The sequence below is a fragment of the Protopterus annectens genome, chromosome 3.part1 (assembly GCF_019279795.1).
Source record: "Protopterus annectens isolate FY-2018-M chromosome 3.part1, PAN1.0, whole genome shotgun sequence".
Classification (NCBI taxonomy): domain Eukaryota; kingdom Metazoa; phylum Chordata; order Ceratodontiformes; family Protopteridae; genus Protopterus; species Protopterus annectens.
The window spans coordinates 298,411,187-298,438,289 of NC_056732.1; the positions used below are offsets into that span (position 1 = coordinate 298,411,187).

The window sequence follows — 27,103 nt, forward strand, 5'->3', positions numbered from 1 at the left end:
AGGCAGTCATAACATTTTCATATATTGATGGTATTCATAACATTTTCTACCCTGACAACAAAATAATTACATATCATTCTACAATTATATACAGACGTGCTATTCAGCCTACCTGAAATATACATCTGTAAACATATATTGTTGTTACATAACATCAACATAGTCTGTGATGAGGACAAGTATACATCTAGTTACAAATGTTTGGGGTGTCAATGAGGGTTGTTATTATTTCATTTATGCTAACACTACGTTAAAAACTTTTTCCCAAAGTTCCAAGTTCCTGTTTCCTTTATTTGAGAATTCAGAATTTCATTTTTGACATCTTCTAGGAGGTTCTGATAATGTAGCCACTCAAACCTCCTCTCAACAGCACCAGTGGCAACAGCCTGGAAGCAGTATCTACAGTGTCATAAACACTTCAAACAATAAGTAGTGACCTAAGAAATAGAAGAAACTAAACCACACAAAACAGATGTTTCCTCATAAGAGGAAACTGCAGACTAAACATTCCTCTTACTTTCAGAATTAGTCAGAATAAACTTTAACAAATGAGCCTAGCAGTTAAAACATAAAAATCAAAGTTGCAGAAGCATATACTTTTTTCACTAGTCTTATCAGTAGCTTTACCATCCTTGTTAGAAGGAAAATGATTATAGAGTTAACAAAATGTTTGGCAGCAGCTGGATTAACTAAACTATTTGAATCAGGTCTTGGATGACTGTATAAGGACTTGAAAGACTGAGGAGCTTAATGCCTTCTGTCTGCTTTCTTAGGGGTGGCAGGTTGGCTGTCAGGGAAAATCACAGGCTGTGACAAAAAGATCCTTCAGTGCTGACAGCAGTGGGAGAAGGGAGGTTCTGGAAATTGTAAATGCAACAACTCATAATATTTTCTAAGGGACTGAGAAACCTCGGTGTTTTACCAATGAAAATACTGACGCCTTCTGGAAATAGTCTCAGAGAAAGTGAATCTCTTGCAAGGAGATTCCGGTACCATACTCTCCTCTGCATCTGAATCAGAAACTTGGAGAAAAACCTGCATCAGTCTCCTCACATTCCCCTACAGATTCAATATCTTGATCCTCTTCAAGGAAAGAGAAATCCATTTTTCTTTTACCAGAAATGAACTTATAAGAAAGATCACTAGCCTGTACAAGGCTGTGAGCAAAGCCCTATAAATTACTCCTGTCCAAAGAAACTTGCACAGGAGATGCTTCCACAAGGATGGACAAAACACTCAAGCTCAGCAAAGGCACATCCTTCTCTTCTCCTATTACAGACAAGAGAGGCTGTCTCTTGCCCAAAGAGAGGATCCCAACAACCGCAGTGAACATGGCTGGCCCCTTGTCCAAGGTGGTTGTTTGAACAACATCAGAAGGATCATAATTAAAAGATGAGTGCTCTGAGGAACCAGCTTCGGCCGCAGTGTCACCCACCTGTGGCTGATTTGAATTACTAGCTTGTTGTGATGGTAAAGACTGCTTAGTTAACTTTTCTTTTTGTAGCTGGAAGATGGTCTGACTGGTAGTTGGTTCCATCATGAAGCTGAAAATGGTGCTTGTTTTCTGGGAAAGCTTAGCAGCTATAGTTGGAATTACAGGAAAGTTGCAATAAAGTCACTTTTTCCCCACAAAAAAAAAAAAAAAAAAAACAGTAAAAATCACTTAATACTTTCCCCAGCCAGAAGACATAAAATAAGTACAGTTTCTGCACTAAAAAAGTAATTTTAAACATCCTTTAGCAACTTTTTACCACAAAAGTAAAAATGTGCTGTTTTGTTTAAGAGTACATAAAGGTAACATGACAGTAAAATATTTCAAAAATACTTTTGTAGCTTTAAAATATTTTTTTTACACAGAAAACATGTTTAAACAACAAAAAGTAATGTAGAGTTTTTTTTCCCTCAAAGGGAACTTATCTGCCCAGCAGTGGAGCAGTTAGCCGAACGTTGGTCCATATAAGCCCACAGAGTAGCACTATACTTGGTGGCAGGAAATCATTGAAGGGATTGGCACCCAAAACAATCTTTTTAATCTGCTAATCTAGAACTGACTAATGAGATGGGCATGTGGAAGGTTCCCTGCAGCTTTAGAAGCTAGCCAGCTATTATATCTTATGCAGGACATAACCCATATAGCTTAGACTATATATAGGTTATATCCATATAGCTTGGGTGAATGCAGCAGTGATCAATATGAGGTACATCTAAGTTTTCTGCTCTTCCTTGGTAACTTGTCCACATTTTTTGAATTATATAGCGTGACTTGTACATATTTTCTGTAAAGTATTTAATCTCTAGGAATGCACATGATGTTTCAAGTGAACCTGTACCTTTGATCTAATTATGTTGCATCAGCATATTTTTTTCAATGTGCGTCGTAATACTTGTGTGTGTGTGTGTGTGTAATGTGCGTGTGCGCACACACACACACACACACACACACACACACAATCCAATGTGTTAGTTTGAATTAAAGCTTTTCAAATCATTAGCATGTTCTAAACAAAGAAATTAGTTAATAATCCACAACCTAAGTCATTTTGATGAGAGCTGAACAATGGAAAAACTCAAAAGACATTCAACAGCACCAACAGGTGTTAGAGGTTTAATTTTGTTATTTAATCCTTTGCTGTCGCATACTCCATGAAGTTGTTAATGTCACTGAAGCTGTAGTAACAGAAAGTCATAATTCTGAGTGCTTGCATTGTTTGAAACAGGGGATATGATTGAAATTCATAAGTTGTGAACCAGGAAAGACCAAAGATTAAAAATCCAAAAGCAACAAAATGTCCCCAACACTGTGGTGAACTGTCTCAAATCCAAAAAACAAAGACAGTTGATTCACCAAAAGATTGCTCCAAAGGAAACAAATCCACAAATGGTTAAAATCCAAAAACAAATGTCCTTTAATAGACCAAATACCAAATAATGAACAAAATAAAAGTCCCTAAAATTCGATATGATAAGCGCTTTCGACAAGTGTCTTCTTCAGATCATAATTTAGAAAATGGGACAAACACTAATTTTAATAGGAAAACTTTCAATTGTACTAGCCAATCCAAACATAGGTTAGAGAACTAACAGCCAATCCGAATGAATGTTTCACCTCCTTTTTTGCGTATGAGAGTATAATCACTTCCGTTTCCTGCCTTTTTAAAAATACATCCTTAAATGCAGATTAAGCTGTATAACAAATCCAAATGAGTATTTCACTTCCTCATTTGCGTATAAAAACATGATCATTTCCGTTTCCCGCCTTTTTGAAAAATGCATCCTTGTATGCAAATTAAGCTGTATAACCAACCAATCAGGTTTGGCAAAAAACGTAGGCACCAATTATTGGTATAAGATCGCACCGTTGACTCAAATCATGGCCATAGTTTAGTGACTAACTTCTTCACAGTAGTAAATGACAAATGACCTGCAATCTTTGAACTAAGTTGACAACAATGGTGCAAATTGATCGGGCACAAAAAAACACCAGATAATAGATCCAAAAAGAATCACAAGATCGAACATTCCAGTGTGCACAACACCATTCTCCGCCAAAACCCCACAGACTCGGCTTTGTTCACAAAAACTAGGTTCTATCTGTGCAGACAGATTACTAACAACTCATCCATTGAAGCCTTTTGTCAATTCAGTGCGTCTGTGTCTATTACATAAAATACAGACCGCTACCATTGTCATAGGACCTGGTTAGGCAACGATCGCCAAAACCCACCTATAATCTAGGCTTGCTTGTGTTGATTTTAAGAATATTTCAATACAAAGCTGGAGTTCAGAGCAGTTGCAGTATTTTCAATACATAATAAACCTGTAACGTGTAGCAGATAAAAACTTAAAGTATGAGACATTTACTTTGCTTCCCAACTTTCTAATAACCTGTGTTGATGGCTACACGAAAAAAGAGGGAATAGAGGTAAATCAACTCTAACCATTGAGATACGCATGCCCAGAATTCTTCAACATATTCGTGGTCTGTCGCAGAACATTAATCTTATAGCTGAATCAAACAGTTCAGTTTACATTCTAACCGGCTTCTCTTTAATGATTACCATCTTTGACCATTGTGTAGCGTTCAGACAACTTCCGTTGTCATGGGAACCGGTGAATCTATGATCCCCAGGATCCACCAATGATCTAGACTTGTTTGCATTCGTCTTAGATAAATTTCAATACAAGATTAAAAAGCTTTCACGACACTTAATGGCATCATACATGTAAATGTGAACAACAACCTTATTTATAAAAAGCAGTTGTCATGAACCAGGTGCGTAAGGAACCTTCAATATGTGTCTAGATAAAAACTTTAAGATGTAAAATGTTTACTTTGCATCCAAGCATAGTTCCACAACCAGGCGTTCTATAGACCTGTATTGGCAAACCCTGCTTAGCTTCTCTTTAGCAATTTATTGGAAATAGTCTTACAAGTGTGTCAGAGAAAAAAATGAATGCTCCTTTTGATCTCAATTGCTTCAAGTATATGATAGCAACATCTTCTTTAATAGAATTCATACTTATTTTAACTTGGGTCTCTTAGTTTTCAAAACTGGTTTTAAAGGGACCACGCTATTTAAACCTGGAAAGTGATCGGCTCTCAGATTGATTATCCATTTGATCTCTTTTAATTCCGTTTGGTTTTCAATATCAACTCTCCTCGGTCCAATGAAAACATTCTCGATCACTTTATACATGAATGAATGACCTCTATTTGTTTCAACATGACATGCCAAAGCATTGTGTGAATCCTTATTGATTATGTCCCTCTGATGCTTTTATACCATTACTTTAGTAGCCAGAAAAAAAATGCTTATGAAAATCCTTTATGATCATTAAAATATGGGTATGAGACAACGTATTGAATAATGGTATTATGAATCTCATAATATTGAATGCAAAATTCTGAAATATCCAAATGTAGAAGCTTTGTAATGTTGCACTCAGAAGTACCTAACAGCTCACATGTTGTACATATATATATGCTGTGCCAGTACACAACCAAACCAACCAACCAACAAACAATATCACTGCCATTAGTGAAACGTGAACTTGACCTAACTTGGTTTCTGCATGGGGGTAGGCAAGGCCGTCTTTCCACATATGTAGGAGAGTGGATGCTTTGATTTCAATATTTTAACATTTCATCATTGGGAACTTCATTATTGTACATTCATTGTTATGACTTTCACACTATAGCTTTTCAGTAAGTTGACATGCACCCTTGGAACATATTATACACCACCAACAGTAACCTTTTTCTCTACTACTTTGCTTAATGGGGAGTGTTCTCAGACTATAAATAATATGTCCTTTAAAAAAATTGCAAAACAAGATTTTTTTAATGCCAAAATCCATTAACATTGCAAAACAAGATTTTCTTAATGCCAAAATCCATTAGCTTAACTGTATATAAATTTTCAAAAACATCGTGCTTTTTGCCAATTTGCATGATATTTTTTGAGCAAAGAATATTGACTATTATAATATTGTCTGGCTGATTAACTGGAAACTTACTGCATAACTTTGTTTTTTAATATTTAAATCTAAATTTGCATTTCTTTTTGTGCAGCTACAGTTCATTATGCAAAATCTAATTATGCAGTGTTTTAATTTTCTGTATTATTGCCAGCTCTCTTCCAGAATAACCTTTACCTCATTGCTTTTTCTCGGAAATGTATGATTTTTATAATTACTACCTGTTTATTTCATGGCATTCAGTTGTTTAGCTGATGATCTCTAACATATTTAATTTGTTAAAGATCATTTACTGAGATTTTCTTTTCTCTTTTTATGCTTCTTACAGGTATAGCTTCCATGACGGTCCCCGTATATATTGCTGAGTGTTCTCCCTCACATTTACGAGGCCGATTGGTTACTGTGAATAACCTCTTCATTACTGGAGGACAGTTTTTTGCCAGTCTCCTGGATGGGGTGTTCAGTTTCCTTCCTAAAGATGGATGGAGGTTTGTTTAAAATGATTACATCTGTATAATTAGAATGCAGAGGCAATAGGGCAAAACTGGTTTGCTGTTCCTCTGAAGCATTTTAAGTTCTGAGGCGTCTGGTGTGCTTTTAAATCACGGAATAGCTTGCAATTTCTGCAGACTGTTATAAGAAAGGAATATGCCTCCATTAAATTAATAACTTGAGTATTAGTTGGATACCTGTTAGTCAGTACATTATCTGGTGACAAGTAGAATTAGTGTTACATGCTGAGTAGCTGGCTTTGTAGCTTTTCATTTTTAGAATAGTTAATATCATTGAGTTAAAGTGGACAGGGTCTGATTTCAGATTAGTAGCAGATGTAGCATTCAATTTGAAAGTAATATTATTTAAATGACATTTTATGTGTGTGACTTGAATTAAAAACTGTACACAGGCTGCGTTTTGCATTATTTTTTTGTAATGATTATCGGTGTTCAGCAATTTTAGTCACACCTGTAGTCTTTATGGTGTTAGCTGAACTGGGAATTCTAAGCTTGACTCCCATAGGAAGTCTAGCACCCCATATGCAAAACAAAGATTCAGTAAGCATATACAGGACTGATCCTGTGGAAAAAATGTCTGACAGAATCCAATGAGTCCATTAAAGGGGAGACGGCAGAAGTAGTTTGTCCCATCAGTGCTCAGGAATATGCACAAACCATCGATTATTTTGAAAAAATAAATGTATTTTCTGTGAAAAAGAGAATTCAGGATGATTGCATGTAGATGCATGTTCTGTATTTCCCCTTTATCTTTTAAGTGGCTAGCTTTATACAGAACCAGAACATTCTGCCCTTTTCCTGTTCTCGCTGTTTTCTTTCTGCTTTGCTCTGTTGTATCCTACCTCATGTATACATTAAGATAGCGATGGCAAATGGGCACCTTTGTAGGATGACTGTTACAAGCTTATTTTATTACAAAGAAGGGAAACTTGACTTTTGAAAAAGGGTACAGTATCTTAGACACTTGTTGGATGGTAGAGAAGGTGTGGTAGTGGTGTTGGTGTTGGTGAGGACTTTAATATGCCAGATTTTAGTTTGATCACCCAGGCATTTTTGCTTTCTCTCTAAGGGGTAGTTTCTTGATGCTGTGCAAGGGGGCAGCCTCAGGTAACTGCTGTTACTACTTACTTGAGAAAGAGCAGTATTTAACTGTGGTGTACTCCACCTGTGAGAGAAAGAGAGTCTGAAAGTACAGAAGTAAGTAACCATTTAGAAAAAAAGTAACCACAAAAATGTGTTTTGTTATAGCAGATGCCCCATCTCTCTCTGTAGATCATTCTGTTAGTGCCATCATCTTGGGAGGGATGCCCTGATGTATATTCCTCCACTGTGTGGGTCCTGTCCCACCAGATGGAAAGGGCCTCTTGGTCATCATGACCGATGAGATTGCCCCTGCACTTGGAAGAAGAGCAAGAATCTGGGCTCATTATTCTGCTGCCAGGGTTGCTTTCTCTGTTACTTCTCCACTCTACCTCCATGTACCGATTTTAGCATCAGGATGGACAGACAATGAAGAGCAGCTTGAGTGTCTGCCCTGCCATTCCGGGCCGTATAGGGTGGCCACACCTCATCTAACCTCCCATCCCTAGCCAGTGATGGCTCTGTAAGCCCTGGCCCTTGCCAGAGCTGTACTAGAGTATGCAGGCACATCCCTCCTCCACAGTTGCAATGACTATCATCCCTGCTAACACTATTAAGACACCAGAATTGTTTTGTTGGTTTATTTATCCTTTGTTGGCTGTGTAGTCTCACCAGGCTAGCCTCTTTTCAGGGGAGACCTGAGGTGGTGTTTTTGTACTACCGAGAGAAATGTGGCCAAGGTATCGGGAAACTTCTCCTACTAATTTCAGTGGGTTCTATGGGATCTTTTATATTCATTGGAGCTACCACCAACTCAAGCAAATGGGGCCTCGGTTTAACTACTCATCCAAAGGATGGCACACTGAAGAGTGCAGCACCCCTTCCCCCTTATGCTGCATTGTAGTGCCAGCAATCACTCTACCTGGTGTGGGAATAGAATCCACAACCTTCTGCACCAAAGGCGAGTGTGCTACCTTCTGCGCCACTGACACTACAAATGAGTTTCCTTTCTCTGCAGTAAAATAAGTTACTAATCAAGCTCAGGTCTCCAGGGTTGTAGTCCTAGCTTTATTGCTGTACTCCATATAGCTGGTCAAGCAGACTCCAGTTAATCAACCAGTGCAATTTATGCAGGTGTTTTGCTCTATGTTTAGGTTCCATGACAGCAATATCAGATAACTTTACAGTTAGTTTTTCATATATAAAATATAAGCAGTAGATGTCAGTTTTATTTTTATTTTAATTTGTTAATGAGATTAATCAGCTTGACTCAACTGCCTCTTTGCAGAGATGACCAGAGAGCAATATCTGGTTATGTGTTTTGCTCCATGATACAGATGAGGCAAATGGAAATCGAATTATTCAAACCCAGTACTACAGAATGTTTCTTGTTAGCGAATTATAGCTTTAATTCTCTGCATTAATCAGTTGTGGCATAGCTCATTTTAGCTACCTTCTCTAGAATTAACATCTCCCTGACTTAGAATGTTGATAGAGCATGTTTTTGTCTCTGGTTTATTGATGTCATCTGAAATGTTCCGTACTGCTTGTTACGTGCCTTCCAGAAGAACATATAGTCGATCTTGCAGAGACCTTTGAGCTGTACTTTCTGTGTCAGTATATGAAGCCCAAAAGTGAGACAAAACCTACTGGTTAAGCAATCATTGTAAAATAATGCAAGAAACAGAGAGCTTTTAAAGACAGACTACTTTTTATACCCAAAAAGGGTATTAAACTCGTTTAACAATATGTTTAATTTAACATAATTCTACAATGCCACCTATATTCCTGTTTAAAAAAAAGTGACCATCATATTCTCTCAAAGAACAACTCAAAACCTCCATAACTTGAAATGTAAATATACAGTCATCAGTAATTTCATGACTGTGGTTTGCTTGTGCATTCATGATATTATGCATACATGTAGCTCTCGTGTTTATGCATTCTTTTCTGAGGCTTGCCCACATAAATGTGGCAGATTGAATTACAGGATTATTTTAAACCTAGATTAACCAAAACATTTATTTCAGGACCTTCTTAATGTATAAAAAGTAGTATGTCTTTACATTTTCTCTTTTCTGTGTGTTTTCACATTAAATATTTCATCTCTTTTCTTCTGTATCAACTAAGTTATGTCTTTCAGTTTAACTTCTCATCCAAAGGATGGCACACTCAAGAGTGCAGTACCCCCCTTATGCTCATACCTCTCAGCATCTTTGCACAAGAATTTGGATAAAGCCAGAAGTAATGGGGGGGGGGGGCAAAAGCCCCAAAATAGGGACAAAATTTAAGTATTAGATTATTAATAAGTTTTGAGTTAATATGCATTTTTCTGAAGGATTAGGAATCTGAAACTCAAACGTCTGTTATTATGTAATGACTTCAGTTCTCAGCAGTTTGCCAGAAAAATAAAAAGTTTATGAGGAACAGACCAAACATATGAGAAAATTGGGAAATTTTGCAAAAATCTAAAGAGTTGAGAGGAATGCTTATGCTGCATTGCAGTGTCAGCAATCAGTCCACCTGGTGTGGGAATAGAATTCATAACTTTCTGGACCAAAGGCAAATGTGCTACCTTTTGCATCACTAACACTGCAAATTCCTTTCTCTGCAGTAAAATAAGAAGCTAATCAGACTCTGGTCTCATGGGTTGTAGTCAGAGGTTATTGCTGTACACCATATAGCTGACTAAGTAATCAGAAAGACTTCAGTTAATCAACCAATATAATTTATGTAGGGTTTTTGTTATGGCTTTACTTCTGTGACTACTGAAAGGCTGTTTGTCCTGAAAGGTTTCACTGTTTTAATAAACTTGAGTGACTGATGTTTTTTTATCCAGTTTTTGGTGTTCCAATTGTATCTTTGTAATTCTGATTGATATTTATTAACACCTGCTCTAAAGGATCAGCCAAGTATGTTTTATAGTTAAGCCTGAAAGGGTTACTTTGGCCTTCTTAAGTATTCTCATTTTTCCTTTTGATAAAAAACTACCTTTTGCCCTATAAAACTTACACTGTTTACGATCAGAAGACTGAACTCTGTCAAAATGCAGTAGGTGCAGTCCAGTTGTCAGCCATCCACCAAATACAATAATGGCACATTAATTCTTAGGGGCTGATGCATCTTTTTGGTTTTAGATTAACAGGCTAATGGTTGTTGTTGTTTCTTTCGGCTTTTCCCGGTTAGGGGTCGCCACAGCAGAACTCTGGTCCGCTAATGATTGGCAGTTGATTTTTACATGCCGAGTTGCCGGCCCTGACACACAACTTTCAACGAAGGTATGCCCATTCACGCATGTCTCCACACAGAAGACCCTCTAGCTAAGAATCAAATTGCAAATCTATTCCAAGTAACTCATCTCAAAACATGTTGTCTGTCCGATCCACACTCCTATGTCTGCAGTGTTGACAGACCTCTGTGTAGTCACCCCATTATTTCTTCTTCCCTTTGCAGTCTCCTAACATTTAGGTTGACATTAGCAAACATCAGAACTAAATTCAAGAGTCTGCTAATATCAATTGAGAGGACTTGGACATGGACTTATGTCTAACAATGAAGTGTCTCCCTTCCCATTTTATCAAGTTTCTCCTGTATGGATTAGCATCCAGAAAAAAAAATGAAGGACAAGGGGTTATGTTGCCTTTTTTAATCTAAATGATCATTCTTTTCCAGTTTCATGTGCACCATAAAATGTTATAAGTGGTGCTCTGTGTTGAGATATTTCCAATTGCTTTATTTTTAATCCTACTTTTTCTTATGGAATGTCTATGGCCATATCCATTCAGCCTCCAGACATAATTTTGTAACAGACTCTCTCTCTTTTTTTTTTAATAATTCACTTATAAACTGTAGAATTTGACTGTTCAGTGTAACAAGACACATTTCCCTGTATGTCCTCAAGACTTATCTTTAACCAGAAAAACTATTTGGCTGTGCCTGCTAGAATATTTTCAGCTCTTTATTTTCTTTTTTCTATTTTCATAAGTTCCCCTTTTTTATTAATTGCCACATTTTTCTTACTATTTCTTCTTTATTCTTAAAATCTGTGTTCCTCCAGACTGCTTTTCATGCCAACCTGTATTGTTCAGAAATTCAGTCTTTTCTGGAAATTTAATGTACACTTGAGCTTATCTTGACCCAGTCAAATGCTTGTCTATCTTTCCTCAGACCTTCTTCCTTTCCGTTCACACCTTGGAACAGAAGCTCTTATCCAAGGTCACTTTCCTTTCCAACTCTGTTTCCCTTCTTTTTATTGAACAGAATCATACATCTAGGATTTGTTTTTGTATACGAGTCTAATCTCATATAGCTGTCTCTTCAAGCAGTGTCATTATTGTTTTGTTCCATTGCTCCATATTAAGTTTAACACGATCTGTTTCTCCTATGTATTTACTGTCTAATTCAACAGTACTTTGTGTGCCTTTTGCTTTGGTTTAAGCAATGGAACCATTTCAGTAGAAAGCCATGCTATCTAAAAAGAATTCATCTTTAAAATCAGATTTCAAAAATGTATTTACCACTGTCATTGACATGACCTTCCACTATAACCTTTTTTTTCAATATCTGACTTTTTTCATCATCCCAGCTGGTGGCGATTATAGTAATCTATCATCACAGCATGACCCTATCTGAATAGTTAGTCATGAAACTCTCCCAATGTTCACAGAAGATGTATCAGGTAGGGCAGTGAAACTGAGGCCAGATTCCAAGTAAAACTATTATTTTTGCCACATCAAGCCATGAATCCCATTTTGTAGAATCATTTAATGGGTGGCCAGTGTCATTGTAATTTATTAGATGTCACATTGTCTTGATGTGTAGAAGTTGTAGAAGTGACAACAATTCTGAATACCTTGTTAGCGTCCATCTGCAGATTGTCTGCATTACTGTTTTATTTCCACTTTTTAGAACTGTGTTTAATCTATTTTGACCTTCTTCTTGTAAGTTTTCTTTTTGCTGCACCTATTCTGCATTGACTTTCCCCCTCCTCTGGCTCCCAGAGGCACACATCAAAATCAGATGTGGTTAATCACACATGACACATAAACAGAAGTTAGCACACATTGAGATTCTGACAACAGAGAAAAAAACCTATTTAAAACTATAGGTGTAGCATTGCACAGCTGCACCATACTATTGCATGAATGTCACTTGTGTCATATCCCACTGTACCCCACAGCAGCAGCCAGGCCTTTATGTTGTGTCTTTAACAGAACCTAAGGGGTAGTTCTGATGTTTATTCCAGCAAATTATCTTTCTGTTCACCATCCATAAAGCTGATTTATGCCCCAACACTACTAAAATAATGTACACCATTTGAACTTCTTAGAGTAATGGTGTTTTCATTTTATAACTGAAGAAACAGCATTCTTATAAGGGTACACCATATTCCATTTGGTACCTTGGACTGTATATAATACTTGTATCTGAATGAAATAAATTGAATCATCTTCTCTCTACAGTCAAATGCTAGAACTCAGTATATATAGTTATATGGTAAAAAAAAATAATAAGTACAAATGATTGATGTCTCTGTAGAAATTACACCAAGGCAAAAACGAAAACCAATAATCCAAGAAGAACCAGGTAGAAGGCAGGCAAAACACGAACACGTCTCCTTAGGGCAACCAAATCCTTTATTATTATAACAACAAGATAATCGCTTTTGTCTCAATTTTAGACAATCAAAGAGACTTCATCAGGTAAAGCTAGAAAAAATTAAACTAGATTTAAAAACCAGAACCAAGACCCAGATGACATAATTTCCTTCTAAAAGGATTAACCATTTTTAAAGTGACAGTATTAAAATCAAATAATGTGCCGAGATCAAAACAATACCTTGCCAATTATATAAGTCAGGGTAATGTAATCCCATTCTATAAATACATATTAATATCCTACAAATGCATATGAAACTATATAAATATATATAAATGCAATAAATATGAATAAAATTATAAAAATAGAAATATATATATATATATATATATATATATATATATATATATATATATATATATATATGAACCATGAATGCAAATACATCATAAATATTCAAATATCAGTGTCTACTCAATGCTATATAGCTTTTTACTATATATATTTATCTACTTAGCTTGGTTTTGCCTTTTTCCATTTAACCACATATATATTTATTCAATTACTTGCGCGTACATTTTATGTGCATTCATAATTTTTGATATATGTATTCTATATATTTCATAAGGTAGCGATGATAATATATGAGATGAAGTTCTTGTTTTATGCCATAGTGTTTGATGTTTTTATAACTGGTAAGGTATTGTTTTGATCTTGGCACACTGTTATTTGATTTTAATACTGTCACTTTAAAAATGGTTAATCCTGTTAGGAGGAAATTATGTCATCTGGGTCTTGGTTCTGGTTTTTATATCTAATTTTATTTTTTCTAGCTTTATCTGATGAAGCCTCTTTGATTGTCTAAAACTGAGACAAAAGCGCTTATCTTGTTGTTTTAACAATAAAGGATTTGGTTGCCCTAAGAAGTGTTTGTGTTTTGCCTGCCTGTCTGCCTTCTACCTGCCTCTGTAGAAATCCCATCTAGCTGGACAGTTCTAAGTTATTGTATTATCAGATGTAAAAGATTGTACTCTAGACATGAATAAAACACACAAACTGACTACAGTGCACCTCAGAATGCTATGCACAAAATTATAAACTTAAAGCTGAAAAGATGCTTGGAATTTCATTATGAATGATAAGTCAGAGTTAATTTATGTTTTAATCAGGTCACCAGCCTTTGTTCTAAATAAAACATTTTTTGTCTGCAACACACCAGTATGGCTGACTTCAGACAAATCCTCATTTGATTTTCTGCAAATATTTTCATCCCTAATTATAACGTATGAAAAGGTAGTCACTGTTTAACGTTTAAATGCCATTATCACAGAATAAGCTAATGCTAGTGTCTCCAGAATCATCCAATTAATGCCTCTAGGCATATGATATTGTCTGTTCATATTTACATAAATATTTCCCAAACCATGTTACATACAAGCCATTGAAAGATTTCATTTTAAAGCTTACATTACACTTTTGCATTGATGGATATTTGATCTCTTACTGTAGTTTATTTAGTGTTGTCATCATTTATTGTATTTCTGCAAATATCTCAAAAAACTGCTTTACCTCACATGGAAGCTCACAGGTGGATGAACGAAATGCTGCTGTGACAGTATGTGCATTGATGTGACAAGCTGCTCAGAAAAATGTTTAATGTGCTGTAAGGTATTAAAATGTAATTTAAGACCAATAATTTAATGAATGTGACATCTGTAATAATTAGTTTGTGCTGAACAATTTTCCATTCACACTTCCTTAGTAACACTCATGATTGTAGAGAGAAGGGCATTTTTGGCATGTCTTCAGTTCCCCAAGGTCAAATTCACAGTCTACAAGCCCTGAAAGTACAAAACACAGATAACTGTTTACTATAGGAAGCCACTGCTGGTGCATTTTTTGTGTGGGTGCTGGAAGTGACTTCTTTGTTTGGGGAGCTTTCTTATTCCTTTGAATTTGTGAGGCTGTGGATGTGGCATATATAAGGTTATATCTATACCTTTGTGATGGAGCAAACATGCATAGAAGTTGATTTTTTCATCCTTGTGCTTTTTTTAGTTATTTGTGCTTGGCGACTTTTTTCCTCGTGACGTGTGATATGGCCTTTCACGGTAACACTCGTTTGTCTAAACTGAGAGTATATGACAGTCTTTTGTTAAAAAACTTTGGATGTAACTATTGCAAGTTAAACTACAAACTTCATTGGAGGGAATGAGGTTTAAGGTTGAGTGACTTGAAGATGTCAGAGGTAGGTACTGCTCTGTTATATGTGCCATATGTAATTATCAGCAGTGATTCATTCAAACATAGTTCACAAAGTACCCAAAGTTTTTCTGCTTGCCAAAATGTCATCCTTCATTTCATCAAGGGTTAGTTTGAGAGGACTGATAATCTCATAAGCAGGCCTGATATTCTTTGTCAAACTACTGCTAGTGATCAGCTCATTTCCCTGCATTTCATATTTTATTTCTATACAAATTAAAAGAGGTGTGAATGAAGAAAGAATCACAGTTCAAAATGTAGGTATGTTTGTATGTATACATATATGTTATATACATACACACACACATGCACACATCTATATATATGTATTATAGTGGTATTCATTGCTGTACCACAGCATTGAACAGAAAACATCTGCCATGATACAGCAAAGAATCACACTATAGCAAGTTTGATGTTTTAAGCATTCAAAAGATCGCCAAAAGAAAGCTATTACCTCTTGCGATTTTAACATTAAAACCCTTCATAACAATAGTCTGTTTAGTAGCAGGTACTATGAATTGCATCATGCCTGTCATGGCAACTTCCTGTGCAGTGCGGCACTGTGCACTACATGGCTTGTCTGTGAATCCCGGTCTTATCTGTGGCACTATGAAGTTAACTTTGGTTGTACTTAAACACACTCTATAGGCACCATGTACACAGCAGTTATTTGTCAAACCTTCTCTCATGGCCCACAAGGCACAACAACAATAAGGCAGCAAATAAATTAAACTGAATTAATGATCTGTTTATATTTAAATAATATAAAATAATAAAACATAGGTTTATAGATTAGTACTAGGCTAACTACCATTGTGGGCCATTTCAAGCCTAGCCAATTACCCCATGTGAGAATCAAACCCTGCACCTTGTGTTCGTAAGGTAAACACCTTAACCATTACGCCATCCTCCCACCCTTTCATAGGTTAATACTAAGCTAACTGCCCTTGCGAGCTATTTTAAGCCTAGCCAATTATCCCTTGTGAGACTCAAACCTGCACCTTGTGTTTGTAAGGCAAACACCTTAACCATTAAGCCGCCCTCCTTGTCTTGATATAAATCTTACTGCTTGTCTCTCCTTCCTGAATATTTTCTTCACAGTCACAGAGTGCTTTATTTAAACCACAAATTAAAACTGGAAAAAAAAATCTGAGGAAAAAAGTATGAGTACAAAATATATAAATTTTTGTATTCTTTATTTTTTGAAAATTAAAAAAATCATATCTAAATGAATTGCTACTCGTTCTTCACACAACTGTATGCTTAACAAATTTTGTTCCTCATTGCTGTGTCTTATGTTTAAAAGTAGTCAAATTTGTTTTGTTTAAGAAATGTAAAAATTATTTCTTTGGCTCCTTTTGACCATATGCAAAAATAAATTTAATCCTTTTGACCATATGCAAAAATAAATTTAAATGGCATCTGTAAGAAAATGCTGTTTGGCTATTACCACTATGGTAGATCATGCCTCCTGAACCTGATCGACTTCTTTGAGGCAGTCACCAAAGCTGTAGATGAGGGTAAGGTTGTTCACACAGCCTATCCTGACCTTGCCAAGGCTTTCAACACCATCCCCCATTGTGGAATTATTGCTAAACTCACTAAACTAGGTATAAATCCCTATGTCACAAGATGGGTTGCCAACTGGCTCACTGACAGAACCCACACTGTAAAAGTTGCAGACTCCAAATCTGACCTCAAAGCAGTGACAAGTGGAGTACCACAGGGTTCCGTCTTGGGACCTCTCCTGTTTGGTATCTACTTCTCTGAAGTACAGGCTAACACAGAAGGCCTCTGGCTAATGAAGTTTGCAGATGACTGCAAACTAGGAGCCATAGCCAAGTCCCCAAATGATGTGGACATACTACAGAGGGGCCTCGCTGAGACAGATGCTTGGTGTCAGAGCCATGGCCTCAAGCTCAATTCCAAAAAGTGCAGTGTCATCCACTTTGGTAAAAACTCTGTACCCATGAACTACCACATAGGCAGCAATCTACTCAACACCAGATGTGTGATAAGAGACCTTGGTACCCAGGTGGACAGTAGTCCCTCCTTTGATAGTCACATCACCACAGTAGTCAGGATATCCTTCTACGTGGCACACCTCATCATAAAAGGGTTCTCATCCAAGAAAAAAGAGGTCATTGTTCCCCTCTACTCGACACTCATTAGACCCAATGCCCCTTTTGGAATGTACCTCTCAAGACATCTGCAGCAGCTGGAAAGGCCACAGAGGTACTTCACAAAGAGGATTACTGGCCTAAAACAAATGCCCTATACTGACTCTCAAATAACTCCAGCTTTACTCTGTAGCATATCGCCTACTCTGAGGTGATCTCTGCCTAACATGTAAAGCTATGTCAAACCCAGAGCTGTTGGATATGCTACACCTAAAGAAATCCTACTCCCTCTGAGCTACACGCTCTAGGGACCTAAACCTTGTCACCACATAAACAGGACATGCTGGAGGGATAGATTCCTGTCCCAGAGTCTTCCCATACTCTGGAACAGGCTACCCATCTATGTCAAGCAAAGTTCTTCATTAGCACTCTTCAAGAAAAATCTTGATGAGTGGATGGGAAATAGGAAATACACCCCAGGGATCACTGTGTCTCGACAGTGGCACAGGAAAATAACTTTTTTGGGTGGCATAAGCCAGGGAACCTTGTTGGCTAGGCTTACATAGGCCCTTGGGCCGATAGCCTGGTACCTAGCTATGAACCTATGGCTGGTGTAGTGATAGCTAATGCAGTGATGATCTAGGTGGGTTGGGAGATCTAAGCACCCATTACCTTGTTGCTATCATCATTATTTTTCTTTGTTTAAAGTCCATGGCATGCCTACAGACGCATCTTAAATTTCTGGCATACTTGGGCCCCTTAGCAACTGCCCTATTATGTATCATTTAGCTAAGTGCTGTCATATTGTGACAGTCACCCTACACTACTGCCTGCTGGTGAGTATTTGCATGTTGTTTTATCCTCTTCCTTTCCATATTCATCTGGAGTGCAACTTGCATGTGCTTTACCTTCTGAATGGTGTTGTGCAGCGGTGGTAGTGTACATATTTTCCATACACACGGATAATATATTCTGCTACCAACGCCTTCCATAGCAAAAGCTCAGTAGACATCATTAAGGCCTGTACTAGGGTGAATCTGCAAATACCTGGAATTGAATCCATTTATGCTTAGGAGTGCCTACCCGGTGATGACAAAAACTCCCCAAGTCTCTTCTCTGCCATCCTTTCAACTCACTCAATCTTTTCCTAGAGTCGTGTCACCAGTGGCATGATCAGATGCTTTGCCCCTCTTCCAGTGGGCCAGTTTATTTATTAATCTTAACATCAATGATTCACCACAAGAAAATACAGACATCATCAAATGGAGAGCCAGCATCTCCTTGGCTGACAAATTCCTGAATTTCAAATGCTATGCTTGAATCCATTCTATACCATGTAAACATCATTTGTTTTTTTTACTTAATTTTATGCCGAGTTAACTGTAGTCCTTTAATATCTAGTGATCTGACTTTTGTTTAAAAGTTAAATTTGTTCACAGATAACATATTGTGTTTCTTGCTCATTCATAAAAAACAAAGTGTGAGTGTGCACTTGTAGATAAAGACACACACGTATGCGTATACATACCTATATCTATATATATATATATATATATATATATATATATATATATATATATCTATATATATATATATATATATATATGTGTGTGTTTGTGTGTGTGTATATATATATATATATATATATATATATATGTGTGTGTGTGTATATATATATATATATATATATATATATATATATATATATATACATACACACACACACACACACACATCTCTCTCTCTCTCTCTCTTATATATATATATATATATATATATATATATATATATATATATATATATGCATACATACACACACATCTATTACTGCTCAATATCTGAGTTGTTTGGCTTCTGCTACATACTTAGAATCAACTGCATTACTAGCTGAGGTAAGTACAAACTTACACTGTTAAAGATTGTACTGCATTTTATTTTTCTGTCTATTTACTTGTTTCATTGAATATTGTGGTCTGTCTCTCTCTGTAGTTATTTATTTTTCTATTTAATTGTTTCATAAAATACTGTGGTCTCTCTCTTTCTGCAGTAAATGGGGGCTATTGTGTTTCACTTCATTGATATTCAGTCTTAAACTCTTAGCCTAGGGGGTTTCTCTGTAATTGTAAGTGTTAGTCACATATCTTTGAATGTATTACTGTTCAATATCTGAGTTGTTTGGCTTATGGTACATGCCTGCAATCAACTGCATTGTTAGCTGATTTAAGTACAAACTTGCAGTGTTAAAGATTGTACTGCATTTTATTTTTCTGTCTATTTAATTGTTTCATTGAATATTGTGGTCTGTGTCTCTCTCTAGTTATTTATTTTTCTATTTAATTGTTTCATAGAATACTGTGGTCTCTCTTTCTCTGCATTTCGTTTTCCTGGCCTCCCTCCCTGTTCTTGTTCTGGTATTAATCTTGGTGGCTTTGGAATTGCCCGCCCCTCCTATAAATTTGTGTTTGAACACTCCTCCTGGGTCTATCTCATTTGCTCACTCAACCGAGTACATTGAGATCATATTTTGACTTCAGACACTCCTACAAGTACCATCTGTTCAGCTCTATCCCAGCTCTGTTCCAGTCTAGTGTCACTAGCTCAATCTACCTAATACAGAGAGAGCATCTGTGAAGGGCAAGCCACTTAGGTCCTTAATTTTGAATTATCTACTGTTTCTCCTTTCTCCCTTTCCACTTTACAAAAAAAAAAAAATAAATTTTTGGCTTGTTTTCTGCCTTTGCTTTAACTAGTCTAGTCCAGATACAGATTTGCTGTAACCAGGACTATTTGTAAGCTTCTGAGCCCCCAAAGCTTTTCTGTATTGGAGGGAAGCCTTCTAGCTTATCAGTGGGAGTGGTAAGCACTAGGTAGCCTATCTACCACAAGAGTGGTTTCTGGCTCAGAAATTGTAGTTTATTGGCCGTTTGGCAGTTTTTCCATCTCTTTCAACTTTCTGGTTTAAAAAACCATGTTTGCACTTATTTCCCACCTTTCATGTAACTAGTCTAGTCCAGATACAGATTTGCTGTATCCAGGACTGTTTGTAAGCTTCTGAGCCCCCCCCCCCAAGCCTTTCTGTGATGGCTGGAAGCATTCTAGCTTATCAGTAAGCACTAGGTAGCCTATCTACCTCAAGATCCAGATACAGATTCTGAGTTATAGCACTTGAATTTGCTTATTCATGCTCAGCACTTGTTTAGAACTTGTTAGCAATAAATAAGCTACAAATTACTACAGCACTCAACCTTCCTCTTTACCTGGAGGAAAACATTTTTTGTACATACTTTCCTTACTTGCTTAGAGAAAAACAGCTCTTATACTCACTTTCCTCACTTGTCTAGAGGAAAGTAGTTTTTTATTCAGGCATGTCCAAGGGTCAGCTCCCAGTGTTCTCTCCTGTCTATCTGATGAATCTGGGCATCTTGAGGCAATGTAGAAATTGCCTCATGTACACAGACAATCCTCTCCTCCTATCATCCAACACCACAGCCTGTGAGAGATGCACTTATCCAGCCAAACTGGAGGTAAAGCTCTCTCCAACCAAGACTAAACTTGACAGTCAAGAGGAGAAGGTAAATACTTGCACCACACCATACTCATAACATAGTCCCACTAAACCTACACCACCAAATTCCACACATAGAAACACAAAAACAAACACAAGCAACCTCCACCCCCCAGCACAACCCAAATGACACACAGGCCGCAGACTCAGTGTGCCAATAAACCATGACCCATAAGGCAAAACAACGTACCCAACACACTAGTCATAGGTGACTCTATAGTCAGGCACACTGATGTCCCACTCACCAGGCTAAACAAGGAGAAGGTTACTGTCAGCTGCCTGTCGGGTGCCAGGATCCGCCACATAACCCATGCATTCAGGTCACTCCACAACAAGTACAAATATGACTCTGTCATTGTCCATGTTGGTGTGAATGACCTAAGATGTACCTCCCTGTATTACATGAAAAGAGACATGGAAGAGCTCTCAGATCTTGTAGCACAGGCAGTTATGACCCTAGCCATGAGTAGCATCCTGCCATCTCCCAGAATGATACCGCAGTACAAGGACGAAATGATTGACTTCAACAATTGGCTTAGCTTCTGGTGTCATTCTAAGGGGATCCAGTATCTGTCTGCTTGAGACGACATGGTCGACAGACCACAATGCTTTGCCAGAGATGGCCTGCACCTGTCGCCCCTGGATTCCGGATACTGGCTAAGGGTTTTGCTGCTCCTGTAGTGCCTTTTTTAGGCAAGGTTCAAATGACAAATTCACCACTGTAACAGGAACAGGCAAGCAAAAATTGAGGGTAATGCTACTCAATTCTAGGAGCCTAAATTTCAAAATACACTCACTCGAGGTCCTCCTTAAAATGGAGAACATCTATATCTATGCAGTAACTGAGACCTGATTCAAGGCTCTAGAGCACACCCCTGCATTACCAGGCTATAACTCATACTACACTTTTTGGCCATCTGACCTGGACCAGAACACCAAAGGTGAAGGTGTGTCCATATTCATTAAGGATATCCACACCTCCAGGCTAGTTGTGTATCATAATGCTTCTGAGGTTATCCAAGTGCAACTAACTCTAGGCAAAACTGCAATCCAAATTGTAGCTTGCTACAGATCTCCCACCATGTCCCAGGATTCCCACTCCTCTTTTCTTGATATACTGGAAAATATTAGGGTTCAACCAAACACCCTAATAATGGGCGAATTCAACTACCCCACCATTAACTAGGAAAACTAATCATATACCAACTCCTTTGCTCAACGCTTTCTGGAATTCATAAATTCCAATGTCGTGGATCAACTTATCCACACCCCCACCAGGGGCAATAATATCCTAGACCTAGTCATTACCAACATGAGTGACAGGTGTTCCACACCTGAAGTCAACTCCTTATTGGTCAGATCCGACCATAGGCTAATCACCCTATATAACTACATCCCACCCCCACCCACCATTAAGGAAACTACAGTAAAAAAATTCTCCAAAGCCAACTTCATGCTTCTTAAGACAGAAGTGGTGAACTTCATGACACCCATGCAGATGGACCAGTTCCACTGCTGAATCCAAAATCCAAATCCCATCGAGCTACGCGCTCGAGAGACTTGAACCTCAGCACTGAAATAAATAGGACATGCTGGAGGGACAGATTCATAACCCAGAGGCTCCCTTCACTCTGGAATAAAATCCCAGTCCAGGTTAGGCAGAGTCCCTCATTGACTCTCTTCAATAGGAATCTTGATGAGTGGATGGGAGATCGTAGGTTTACCCCGGGTATCACTTCTGTGTCACTGTTAGACAGAGGCACAGTATACTAACCTCGAAAAAGGGCATAGCAAAATTAATTTAAAATGGGTGGCAAAAGCCAAACACACTCTGTCTAGGCTTATAAATGCCCTAGGGCAGATAGCCTAGTATGAACCTATGAACTTATGAACCTATGAATCCTACACAAATGCACTCTATAAGCACTTACACGAGTGTATGGATTGTGCTATCCCAAACAGAACCAAAACTCTATCCTCCAAAAAAAGGAAGCCAATCTGGTGGTCCCTTGCCATAAACAAACCACAACAGAAGGAAGAAATTGTTGCAAAAGAGAGTAAAATCCCATGAATGGAAGAGCTCCCTGGTCAGCCTCTGTAAGAGGCTGAGATCCCTTATAAGATGCTCTAAAGCTAGCTATGGGAACAAAATTGCCACTGATTCTAAGGGCAACCACAAAGCATTCTATAGCTATGTCAAGAATATCAATGGCAACACCCAGATCTGCTCTGGGTTGCAGCACAACGGCATGAAAATTACACAACCAACTGATATTGCCAACATCCTGGCAGATAGGTTCAGTGCTAATGTTACCCACCTCTTACCCCCTAAAGTGCCCTTATCTATACAGGAAGAATGCAGAGTCTCTGTAATCACATCTATGCAGGTAAAAGCTGCACTCTCTAATACCAAAAACACAGCATCCATGGGACCGGACAACATGCCAGGCTGCGTTTTACATGAACTGGCTCCCCACCTAAGCACTATGTTCAATCTTAGTCTCACGTCAGGCTTTGTGCCCACTAAATGGTGCACAACAACAGTTATTCCCACTCCTCAAAGGGGGAGCCACCACTGATCCTGGGAACTATCGCCTTATTTGCCTGATGAGCCTTGTCTGCAAGGCCGTGGAACATTTCATCATGTTACTCATAAACAAAGACACTGGTAACCTCCAAACTCTGGACCTCACCCAGTTCGGGTTTGTGAAAGACATATCATGCCTCCTGAACCTGATCAACTTCTTTGAGGCAGTCACCAAAGCCGTAGACGAGGGTAAGGTGGGTCACGCAGCCTATCTTGACCTCGCCAAGGCTTTTGACACCATCCCCCATTCTGGAATTATAGCTAAACTCACTAAACTAGGTATAAATCCCTATGTCACAAGATGGGCTGCCAACTGGCTCACTGATAGAACACACACTGTAAAAGTTGCAGACTCCAAATCTGACTTCAAACCAGTGACAAGTTGAGTACTGCAGGGTTCAGTCCTGAGACCTCTCCTGTTTGGTATCTACTTCTCTGAAGTACAGGCCAACACAGAAGGCCTCTGGCTAATGAAGTTCGCAGATGACTGCAAACTAGAAGCCATAGTCGAGTCCCCAAATGATGTGGACATCGTACAGAAGGGCCTCACTGAGACAAATGCCTGGTGTCAGAGGCATGGCCTCAAGTTCAATGCCAAAAAGTGCATTGTCTTCCCCTTTGGTAAAAACTCTGTACCCATGAACTACCACATAAATGGCAGTCTACTTAACACCGAATATGTGATAAGAGACCTTGGGACCCAGGTAGACAGTAGTCTCTCCTTTTATAATCACATTGCCACAGTAGTCAGGAAATCCTTCTATGTGGCACACCTTATCACAAAAGTGTTCTCATTCAGGAAAGAAGAGGTCATTGTTCCCCTCTACTCGGCACTCATTAGACCCATAATAGAGTACAATGCCCCTTTTGGAATGTACCTCACAAGACATCTGCAGCAGCTGGAAAGGCCATAGAAGTACCTCATAAAGAGGATTACTGGCCTCAAACAGATGCCCTACACTGACCATCTCAAAATACTCCAGTTTTACTCTGTAGCATATCGCCTACTCCGAGGAGATCTCTGCCTAACATATAAAGCTATGTTAAACCCAGAGCTGTTGGACATGCTACACCAAAGGAAATCCCAATCCCTCCGAGCTACACGCTCTAGGAACCTAAACCTTACCACCACAATAAACAGGACATGCTGGAGGGATAGATTCCTGTCCCAGAGACTTCCTATACTCTGGAACAATACACCCATCTATGTCAAGCAAAGTTCCTCAGTAGCACTCTTCAAGAAAAATCTTGATGAGGGGATGGGAAATAGGAAATACATCCCGGGGATCAGTTCTGTGGCTCTGCTTGAAGGGTCACAGGAAATTAACATTCTTGGGTGGCGTAAGCCAGGGAACCTTTTTGGCTAGGCTTACTTAGGCTCTTGGGCCGACAGCCTAGTACCTACCTATGAACCTATATATATATATATATATATATATATATATATATATATATATATATATACACACACACACACACACAAATACATATATGTATGTATATATATATATATATATATATATATATATATATATATATATATACACACATACATGTGTCTTTGTGTGTGTATGTATGTATATAGTATGTATATGTATATATATATATATATATATATATATATATATATTTAATGTATATATATATATATATATATATATATATATATATATATATATATATATATATATATAAAAATATATCATATATATGTATGTATATAACTTTTGAGACTAAAACTTGAGCTTCTACTTTATTAGTTTTAAGAGGAGTTAGGACTGATTCTGATTATTCTGTTGAATTCTGTGCTTTGTATTTCTTGGTACTACTTTGATGTATTCATTATATCAGTAAAGCACAGTAGTTAAACTGAAGGCTCCTGCTGTAAGTGTATAATTTAAATTCAACTGCTGCCAAGCACATATTCAAATGATTTCTGTGATGTATGCATTATATATTTAGAGCAGGACAAAGTGACTATGAAATTGAAGCTTGCTGCATGTGTTCCTGTTGAATTTTATCCTACTCTAGGTGCTTAATTTAGGCCATTTTCTATAAAGCAAAAACTCAGGCCACCTGTATCATGCAAGTCCTAGCTCAGCAGGATTTGTAAGAATATAATGTTTATCTTGCAATCTGGGTCATTTTTATGACACTCTTCTATCTGTCTTGCAGGCATTCTTTGCCATCTGTTTCTCTCTCTCTCCCTCCCTCTCCAAGTCCACACTTTATAAACTCTGCAAAGATGAACACACTTATCTTTGGTCTCTGTTATCCTGTGTCTATAATGATCTAATTGTTACCGTCTTTGCTGGAATTCATTGCATTATTTCATGGATACAGTTATTATATGCCTTATTTTCTGTCCAGTGAGCTGTGGACATACCTATTTTGTAGCAGTTTTTTTTAAATGTTCATGATAGTTGTCTAAGCACTATTCTTTGCTACTGAGATATCAGTATTAACTGCACTGTGAGCTTAACTGATACCAGCTCATCTCTGTTACAGGATAAACCCTCTGTTTCCTTATCTGATTCTGTAATATAATTAAAAACATAACTTTCATCCTGCTTATCTGTTATAGGCCTGATTATTTATGTCCTTTGTGTCTGCCTTCATGCATATTTCTGTACCCTGCCTTTACCATCATATGCCTTTCACTTTCTGCCTGATACTTCACACCTGGTGGCCCAGGAATTTTTCCTTCTTGTTTTTCCATCTGCTCTGGTCAGTAATATGTTTTTCCTCCAGAGGGGATGAAGCATGCAACTGTCCTACACTGCATACCCTGGCATCCCACACACCACCCGACTCTTATTATTGCCATGCTTTATGCAGCCCACTTGCCCCTCACGAACATTCCCCACATTATACCAACTACATCATCACATGTGCAGATGCCCAGTTATCCCTCACTTACCTTCCCCGCATTATACCCACTACATCATTACTTGTACAGACCCATCCCTTCCCCTAATACAAAATGGCACACTCAGTTTTCCCTCTGTCTTCTTCCACAACCTCCATATGCCAGGCTTATAACAATCTCACTCCTCTCTCATCTTCTTTCCTTTTTGAATTCCAACATTATTGCCAGGAGCTTGTCATGCTGTGATTCAAACATACAGGCTCTTCTAAAAATAACCATTCTCGGATTGTTTCTATTAACACCTGGTATACAAAGTTTATTTTCTGAATTGCTCCATTGCATAAATTGTAGTTACAAGTTATAGATAAACTTCTAATAACTAAACCTATCCAGCTTACCATATATTACTTAACTGAAGAGTTAATTAAAACTTTTAGGATTCATTGAGTGCAACTGAATCCCATCAGCCTATAAGTATAGTTATACCTGCATTAAGCAAGTGTATGGTGACCTCTGTTCATAATTAATTTTTTTGTATATCTGCTTCTTTTTGTTTTAAAGATGCTGAAAACTGTTTATACTGGAACTTTTGTATTATTTCTTTATCTATGTGGGTGACTTCAACCCCCAGATTCTCCCTTGAAAATGTATCTTGGGCTCAGAGAAACCACCCATTCTTAAAATTTCACGTAAACTAAATAAATACATAACAATTAAGTGCAAAGCATTTACTGCAGAGGCACATCAAACCATATTCATTGAAGTAGGAACATTTAAGACAACATGTATCCCATTAAATAGTGCTTCATACAGGGTATTCTTTTCTGAATAGTGCTTCATACAGGGTATTCTTTTCTGAATACTGCCCATGGTCCTCTTCCAGATAAGTAATGAGACTTTTGCCCAGGACACTATGCAATTACAGCCCTGCAATTTTACAACACGGGTTTCAGCTTGCACAATAGCACTGGTTTTATGAACTTAAAACAGGGTTTTAATCTCTGTAGTGAGCCCTCATCATCAATTGTA

General features: G+C 37.7%; 1 protein-coding gene across 1 annotated transcript in view; it reads left to right on the forward strand.

Moving 5' to 3' along the window:
* Nucleotides 1-27,103, forward strand: part of SLC2A13 (solute carrier family 2 member 13) — a 2,419,048-nt gene that overhangs the window by 54,690 nt on the left and 2,337,255 nt on the right. The window contains exon 2 of the mRNA XM_044066204.1: nucleotides 5,807-5,966. Within this exon, the coding sequence (XP_043922139.1) occupies nucleotides 5,807-5,966 (160 nt within the window). The remainder of the gene's footprint in view (nucleotides 1-5,806; nucleotides 5,967-27,103) is intronic.